Consider the following 9,534-nt stretch of genomic DNA (forward strand, 5'->3'; position numbering starts at 1 on the left):
TCCATAGGTGTGTGTGTGTGTGTGTGTGTGTGTGTGTGTGTGTGTGTGTGTGTGTGTGTGTATGTGTCAAAGGGAAAAAACAGATAAAGAATGAGAGAAGAATGAGAGAGGGAGAGGAGAGAGCACACGTTGCCCACATGACTTCATCTTTAGTTATAGTTTCACTTGTTATGCAATAGGCTCTTGGAATAAGTACTTTTCAGTCTAAATGGAAAAACCCCATGATACTCACAGCAGTACCCAAACCCTAAAAGTCACAGCCAGAAGAAACTCAGAGTGCAGATGGCAATTTAGATCACAGACATGTCAGCATTACAACACCCAATTTTCGTAATGTCCTAATGCAGTATCAGACATCTTTTCACTGATTTCCATGGAATATTAAACTCAGTCCATTCTCCCCCAACCTCACCTGCGTTAGCTTGCACTCCCTCTTCTCCCCCAGCTGCCAGTAGCTTGCTCCTCCCTGTCCCTCCAGGTAAATCTTTTGAAGATTCTCTGGTCTTCTGCTCCTTGCCATAGCAAAACCACTGAGAGGAAGCTGCCAGTGGTTCTGCTACCGATGTCAGCAGTATGTCTGCTCCCTAAAGCAAGAAGCAGAGAAGGAGACAGGGTAAGTCTAAACCGACAGTCCTACTTTGCACTTCTGATAGCATTAAGTTTGAGCCAACGTAAGAAATTACTTAGAAAACATCAACCCACCACAAGTTCGGACTTGTCCACGAATTCAGATACAGAGTTCAAAATCAGTGCACCCAGATCACCCTCCATGGGAATGTGTCTCATGGGGTCACTTAGGGGGAAAGGATGTCCTGGAAATAAGTGTAACTAAGGAAGCAGGACACGGAGGGTTTGGTTTTAGTATCTGCAGGGCTTTTGGCTTTATGGTGTTTTCTTGTGAAAGACAATGTCTAAGTTTTATTCGTGTTTCATTGGCTGTATAGGATAAAAAGCTTACATTTTATTCAATGATTTCTAAATACCTTGAATGCGGCATTGATCCAAGCTTGTTGTTAGCAATCCTTAGCATGCATATGTATACCAGAGCTGTCTTTTCTATATAGCCTCTTCTGTTGTTGCTCCTAATAATGGAGGAAAGGTTTCTTAGGTGGACATAATCTGTTTATTTCATGTTCTTGTCTTATAAGTCTAATTATGATTTACTTTACTTTCCCTTTTTATGAAGCAGCTTGTTGATTGGGCTGGCAACTTTTGTTTTCCTTCTTTTGAATTACAGCCAAGTCTCCATTGTCCAGGGTAATGAATAGCTAATTAGTTCATGAAACTATATGAGATGAGCAAAAATGAATTGCCTTTCCACTTTTTCAAAATCCCAAGCCATATAGAAATGTCTCCTCGTCACAGCCGTGGGAGGGACAGTGGGAGGGTGAGTTAGGAGTACCTGAGGAATTGAGCAGAAGTCTCATCCGGGCTGTCGATGATTCTCAGTGTGGATAACTCACACAGGAATAATGGAGAGATGGCTGCAGTTCTCTCCTGAGTGCTTTGTTGTTTCGAAATAGAAAACTCTCCCTCTTTCGGCATGAATAATTGAGCAATTTTACTTTAGAACTTAACAGCTTTGCTACACTTTCCTGGAGTCGAGATGAATAATACCAGCTGAATTTCCACTTTTGAACTTGTCTCTGATTTATTTCTTTTTTTTTCTGCACAATTACTGTTGCTTCTGTTTATCTAATAAATGACAGGTAGCATTTAAAAAATTGCTCTGACTGTACACAAAGAGATTTATTTGTTTCTCTTTTGTGATTTACTGTAAATGATAATATATTTTAATCTCCAGCATAAACATAAGGTTATTTGGGAATCTTAAAAATAACTACAAAATAGTGTATAATAATTATATTTATATTTTTCCTCTGATTTACAACTCAGCTATTCTTTATTGCTTACAAAATTGCATGTTAAAAGAAATATAAACAAACTGTGCATTGGAAGAATTTCAATACCTAAAAAGACAGTTGAAGAATCCACTGCTAATCGAATTCTGTTAAAAAGAACAGGAAGTTAATTTATTTTAGGGAAGTGGTAAACTTTATAGCATTGATTAGTAGTGAATGTTTATCAGCAGGACAAAAATCATTACCTGTGGTTGTGAATGTTTATTCCATATGCTGTTTCTTCCCTTACAAAGTTTAGTTCCTAATAAACTATTCCAAGTTTAGAGGGATATTCCAGTTGCCACAGTAGTAATATCGAAGTGTCTTACCAGAATCAATGATGCCACAAATGAAAAAAGAATCTTTCTCTCTACTAAGAAGTGATGGTCTCATTTAATAGAGTAGGTAGTAGGGTATGTGACAATGATTTTGTCAGAAAACAAGTTCTGCATGCTGTTTCCACTGAAGAGTTGATTAAGAGATCATCCTACCAAAGGAAGAGAATAGATCATTTCCCACTTCTAATTTTCTAAAATTATTTTCCAATATTTACCAAGTTTCAGTGTTGTGAGTATCATCTTAAAGACCTGTGCATTTCTGAACTCTTTTTCCCATTATTTAGTTAAAGTCCTTTTTGAAAAGAAAGTACTTAAAAATAAACATATTTTAACATGAAATTTTATATCATAGATTTGTATAATAGTTATACATTTTAACATAAAAACTATATCATAAAATTTATGAATTCTACATTTTTCCACTTTGTGAAACACGGATTTATTATATAGTGAAGATCCAGTTTCTTAGAGTTGATATTTCTTCTTCTTTCATACCCTCTAATTAAATTAAGAAAACAAATCTTGTAGAGCTTAATATATAGCCTGTATCTAACAAGCTTAATTGGAAATGTTTTTACTAAGACTGGTGATACTGACAAAACTATTTTATTGAAAGACCTGCAAAACATATGTAATCCAAGAAACTGAGATTCCGCATGACTGATAAAGATTTTATGGACATCTCTTGAGAGTAATTCTTTGATAATATATGTGTATCTTGCTCTATCTGGAACATGGATGAGTTTTCAGTATCCTTAATACAAGTCCCACCTAATGATTTCTCAGCTTTGGAGATAATTATCAGACAATTTAATATTACAGATAGAATCCTGGAAACTCTGCTTAACCAAGAAGAATTTGGAAAGATTAATAGCTTTTCTGTGCCCATACCTTCTATGACAACTAATCCATTATAAGTGTTTTCCTGCTCCATCATCAGATTAACACATTTAATAACTTTAGATTTTTTTCAATATCACTTTCAATTTAAACCAAAGGCTGCTTAATAGAAAGTAAGCAGTTTTCATGAGTAGTCTTTTTTCTTCCAGAACTTGAAGAATCCAGGCAGAAATGCCCACCCTGCTGGTATAAGTTTGCTAACCTGTGTTTGATTTGGGACTGCTGCAAACCCTGGTTAAAAGTGAAACATCTCGTCAACCTGGTCGTGATGGACCCATTTGTTGACCTGGCCATCACCATCTGCATTGTCTTAAATACACTCTTCATGGCCATGGAGCACTACCCCATGACGGAGCAGTTCAGCAGTGTGCTGTCAGTCGGCAACCTGGTAAGGCTCACTGAGGGTGCCTCTTTCAATGGACTTAATAATTGACATGCCGAATTTTACTCTCACACTTGATGAATATCAACTCTCAAATTAAATATGAATTTATTGGCTGAGTATACCTGGACAGAAAAAGTTTAGCTTCCCTTTATAAATAACAAAAATATATCACCAAATGAAGGAGTGCAAAAAATTCAAAGATTTTATGTACAATTTGATTTAGAATTAAATTTAAGTTGCTCATCTACTTATATAAAAAACATGGGTGTTGTTCATCACGACCATCAGAATCACAACCAAGCAGAAGGAAGTCAGTGCTCCAGGGTTGTCTTGGCAACGGCTGCGCCCTCCCCCTAGCTGTTTCCCAGAGCTGTTTCCGGCAAGGGCGGGATTTGAGACAGGAACTAGCCCTCAGAGTGTGGACCCACTGAATCCTGGGTCGCTTTGCCAAGGGTTGCACCCTCCCCGAGCTGTTTTCCAGAGCTGTTTTGGTGTAATATCAAGCCAGAAGCTCGACCAAGTGGAAGGAAGTCAGTCTTGCAGGGTTTTTTTGGCAATGGCTATGCCCTCCCCCAAGCTGTTTCCTGGAGCTGTTTCCAGTGAAGGCAGGGTTTGAGGCAGGAACCCAACCTTGGAGTGTGGACCCACTGAATCCTGGCATTTTGCCAAGGGCTGCGCCCTCCCCAGCTGTTTCCCATGTGGCCTGAGGGAAGAACCCACCCTCAGAGCACCAGGAGCACCCAGCACCAGTCAGTCCTGGGTTGCTGAGGTGGAGGCCACGGGGTGGACTCCCCACTGGGGATGTGCCCACAACCAAGGTACATGCCCTTAACTGGAATGGAACCCGGGACCCTTGAGTTCATAGGCCGATGCTCTATCCACTAAGCCAAACCGGTTAGGGCAATTAATTCCCTTTTAACATGCACAAATTTCATGCACTGAGCTACTAGTTCATTAGAAAGATGATTATGAATTATGGAGGACATTGATCTATGATTTTCAAAAAATCCTGATGTATTTTTCCAAGTATTTAGAATAGATATTTAGGATATATGTACTTTGCCAAACAAATTATAAAATATGCCAAGTCAAATAATTTTATCACTTATAAATACACTTGAGGTCCAGTGCATGAAATTCATGCACTGGGGGTGGGGGCAGGGTCCCTCAGCCTGGACCTTGTTCCTTACTGCCCACCTGCTTGCTGCTCCTTAGCACTGCTCCTTAGCACTGCTCCTTATCACTGCCATGAGCCTGGCTTCTGGCTGAGCAGCACTCCCCCTGTGGGAGTGCACTGACCAGCAGGGGGCAGCTCCTGCATTGAGCATCTTCCCCCTTGTAGTCAGTGCACTTCATAGTCAACTGTCATTCTGCCCTTCCATCGATTTGCATAATAGGCTTTTATTATATAAGATTAAGGTGGATTCTTTGTGGTAGGAAACATCATACAGTGGTTATTATTTCTGTTTAAATTTCTTCTATAAAATTAGGAATTTATAAATTATTTTTGCATATATTTTTACTCTGGCTACATGATAGAGTGATAGAAATGAAAGTAAAGTGGTCTTTACAGACAAACAAAAGGAATAAATTTATATAAAAATATAAGAGGCTTATTAAGTTCTCATGCATTTTCCACTTGATATATGAAGAGATAAACAGGTTGTATACAGATATTAAATAATATATTCTAAAGTATAGTGCACAATGTTTTTAGGATCTGAAGTAACCACTGTGTTTTTTATTATAGTCTAGACTGGTCTTCACTGATCCAATGATAAAGTTAATATATGCTGACCACTTGTATTATTAGGCACTACGCTAAATGGTTTACATAAAATCCTTCTCTCTAGGTTCCCACAAATTTAGTCCTAAGGTAGATACTGTGATTGCCTGCATTTTACCACATGGGAAACTGTACCCATGAGAAACTGACATAGTGATGGGAGGTGTGAACACTGTATCACAGACTGTGAAAGCTATTTCAGAGAATATTGTAAGCTATCGCCAACAATCACAGGCCTTTAGAGGAGGGAAGGACAATAACATTACCTCTTGCAAATTGTCATCTACATATCTCTGAACTATGAGCAAGAGATGAAAGAAATCTTTGTGGAGGTGGGTATTTAGAAACAACTCAAGTGGGCTTAAGCAAAAATAAAGAGAATCCATTAACTCAAGTAAGTAAAGTCAATTTGGGCATAGCTCCATATTTCAACCTGGCTAGATTCAAGTTCTCAGTCATTGTTATTGGGAGTCAGCTTCCTGCCCTAATTCTTCCCAGTATGTTTTGTTCATCTATGACTGGGTATTCTATTGATGACAATGTTCTACACAACCTTTATCCTACCAACATAGGTCCTATTAGTACTTCCTAACTAATAGTTTTAACAGAAGCCTAAGAGTTGGTTATCATTGGCTGGGTTGGAGTTACATGACCATTTCTAAGCCAGTGGTGACTCTGATTCTAGGGTTAGCATGCCCATTTGGTAAAACAATAACCCTGTTTTATCACTGAAGACAGCGTAAATAAAATGAATTATGAAGAAAAAAAGTAGGTCTGTTATTATCAGAAGAAGAGAAAGTAGTTGCTAGAAAGACATAGTAACAAATGGACAATTCATAGGTGGGACTAGTCTTATGTGTTAAAGAAGCTAAATTTGTATTTGAGGTGAATCATGGAGTAATGAAATATAGAGAGACAGGATACACATTTGCGTCAAGATCATATGGAATATTACCCAGGGCAAGCTATATTTTAAGTCATAAGACAAGCCTCTTTGGACTTAAAAAAGATAGAAATCATATAAAGTACATTTTCTGACAAAAACAGAAAGAATGAAATCAGAAAGCAGTAACAGAAATAAATTTGGAAAATTTACAAATATGTGGAAATTGAAAAACATACTCCTAAGTAACCAGTGGTTTAAAGAAGAAAAAAAGGGTGTGTGTGTGTGTGTGTGTGTGGGTGATAAGAATAGATTATGGATTGTGGTGCTGGATATTCAGAAACAATCAATAATCTATCCTTACCCTTTAAGAAACTAAAAAAGGAAGCAGAAACTAAACCCTATGCTAGCAGAAGAAAAGAAATAATAAAGAGTGAAAATGAATGAAATAGAGAATAGGAAAACTAGAAAAAAATTAAGAAACTCAAAAGTTGATTCTTTGAAAAGATTGACAGAAATGACAAGTCTTAGCTAGACATCTATACTAATAAAAGAGTAGTATGCTTATTAGACCAGACATCTTTCAGACGACCTTCCAGAAGTCCTTCCTGACAAAGCCAGGCCCAGGCAAAGCCGCCGCCCACAGTCCCAGGTGCCAGTGCCTGCAGCCCGGGAGATGGAGAAAAGCAGCTTGCCCCGTGGTACCAAGCACCAACACCTGCAGCCCGGGAGATGGAGAAAAGCTGCCTGCTCCATGGTTCTAGGCGCCTGTGGTTGGCCTGGGTAAAGCCGCCTGCCTATGGTCCCTTGTGGCTGCAGCCTGCCCGGGTGAAGCCGGACTAGGCCCTGGGTGCCTGTGGCCGGCCAGAGGGAGGGAAGCCTGGGTCCCGGGTGCAGAGCTGAGGTAGAGGTAGTTAGGGGCAATTAGGAAGGCAAGCAGGCAAGTGGTTAAGGCCAGCAGTCCCGGATTGCTAGAGGCACGTCTGACTGCTAGTTTAGGCCCGATCCCTGTGGACATCTCCCAAGGAATCCTGAATTGGAGAGAGTGCAGGGTGGGCTGAGGGACGCCCCCATGCACGAAATTCATGCACTGGGCCTCTAGTACAAAAATAAAAACTTAAATCAATAAAGGGGGAATGAAGAAGGAAGAGGGAATCTCACTATAAACCTTATAGAAATAAAAAGGAGTATAAAGAATAGTACAAACAATTGTATGCCAACAAATTAGATAACCTTGATAAAATGGAAAAATCCCTATAAAGTAATAAACTACTGAAACTGACCCAAGAAGAAACAGAAAATCTGCAAAAGCCTATAACAAGTACAAATTGAATTAGTAATTTAAAAATAATATTCCCACAAAGGCAAGCCTAGGCCAAAATAGTTTTACTGGTTAATTCTACCGAATGTTTTAAGAATTAGCACCAAGCCCTGGTTAGTGTGGCTCAGTTGGTTGGAATGTTGTCTTATACACTGAAGGGTCTTGGGTTTGATTCCCATTCAGGGCACATACCCAGATTGTGGGTTCCATCTCATCAGGGTGCATACAGAAGGCAGCCAAGCAATGTTTCTCTTTCTCTCTCTAAAATCTAAATTAAAAAAAAAATTAATGCCAGTTCTTCACAAACTGTTCCAAAAAAATAAAAAATAAAAAATTAGAAGGGAATACTTGCCAACAAAGTTGGGAATTTGAAGCAAACCAAGAAAAGAAATTGGACAAATTGGATAAATACTTTGAAACCCCAGATGGCTACACTTTAGGAGTGAAAATTATGTCAGAGAACCAGAAGTATTAACTAGAACAAAGAGTAAACCAAAGCAACTTTACCCTAATTAAATATAAAACAAAGGTACTGTAAGTTTCAGGTGGCCAACCTATAATTTAACTGCCTGCTAGAAGAATATCAATACTCTTCAATGGAAAATAATTGAATCAAAAGTTGCTACAGCACATCATCCATAGCACATATAAGATTATGTATTATGTGAAGAAATAGGTAAATATGACTCACAGTTGTGAGAAAAAAAAACACTCAATAGAACCAGAAATGACAGAATTGATAATCAACAAAAAAGAATTTTAGTGGAACTATTATTAAAAGGAGGTTTTAAAGGAGCTATATATGTATAAACATTTGAAAGGAAAAAAATAATCACAAATAAACAGATGGAGAATATAAACATATATAAAGATATATGTTTATATAAACACTAGTGGCCTGGTGCACGAAATTTGTACGGGGGGTTGTCCCTCAGCCTGGCCTGCACCCTCTCCAATCTGGGATCCCTTGGGGGATGTCTGACTGCCCCTCAGGCCTAAACCAGCAGTCGGACATCCCTCTCACAATCCGGGACTGCTGGCTCCTAACTGCTCACCTGCCTGCCTGCCTGCCTGATTGCCCCTAACTACTCTGCCTGCCGACCTGCTCACCCCCAACTGGCCCCCTCACCAGACTGATCGCCCCCAACTGCCTCCCACTGCTGGCCTGCTCGCCCCCAACTGCCCCACACTGCTGGCCTGCTCGTCCCCAACTGGCCACCCCCAACTAACCCCCCCCCCCACCGACCTTATCACATCCAACTGCCTTCCTCTACTGGCCTGATTGCCCCTAACCACCAATGCCTCGGCTCCGCCACCATGGCTTTGTCTGGTAGGACATATGGAAGGTCTCCTGGTGTAATTAGTATATTACCCTTTTATTTGTATAGATAGAGGCCTTGTTCATGGGTGGGATTGGCTGGTCTGCCCTGAAGGGGGTCCCGGATGAGGGTAGGGGTTCCCTTGGGGGGCAGGGCCAGCCTGGGCGAGGGGCTTGGGGTGGTTTGCAGGCTGGCCATGCCCCTATCAGGGTAGGGGTCTCCACTGGAGGCCATGCCTGCCTGGGCAAGGGGCTGAGGGCCATTTTTAGGCTGGCCACACACTCTTTGGGGTGGGAGTCCCTGCTCGGGGGTGTGGCCGGCCTGGGCGAGGGGCTGATGGCCATTTGTAGGCTTGCCACACCCCCATCAAGGTGAGTGTCCCCACTAGGGGGCATGGCTGGCCTGGGAAAGGGGCTGAGGGCTGTTTGCAGGCTGGCCACACCCCCATTGGGGTGAGGGTCCCTGCTAGGGCTGGGGTGGGCCTGGGCAAGGGGCTGAGGGCTATTTGCAGGCTGGCCATGCCCCCATCAGGGTGAGGGTCCCTATGGGGGGCATGCTGGCCTGGGTGAGGGCCATTTGGGGGTGGTTTGCAGGCCAGCCAAGCCCCCAGCTTTGTTCAGAAGGACATCCGGAAGGTCTTCAGAAGGTCTCCCGGTCTAATTAGCATATTACTCTTTTTTAGTGTAGATTTTAAAGGATGT

The 9,534-nt window shown here is 41.0% G+C and overlaps 1 protein-coding gene across 6 annotated transcripts in view; it reads left to right on the plus strand.

The window, feature by feature from the left end:
• Nucleotides 1–9,534, plus strand: part of LOC102768064 (sodium channel protein type 2 subunit alpha) — a 121,567-nt gene that overhangs the window by 57,803 nt on the left and 54,230 nt on the right. For all 6 annotated transcript variants that reach the window (XM_006766504.1, XM_006766508.2, XM_006766503.2 and 3 more), the window contains exon 14: nt 3,289–3,527. In XM_006766504.1, the coding sequence (XP_006766567.1) occupies nt 3,289–3,527 (239 nt within the window). The remainder of the gene's footprint in view (nt 1–3,288; nt 3,528–9,534) is intronic.

The sequence above is a fragment of the Myotis davidii genome, unplaced genomic scaffold, assembly GCF_000327345.1.
Source record: "Myotis davidii unplaced genomic scaffold, ASM32734v1 scaffold59, whole genome shotgun sequence".
Lineage (NCBI taxonomy): Eukaryota > Metazoa > Chordata > Mammalia > Chiroptera > Vespertilionidae > Myotis > Myotis davidii.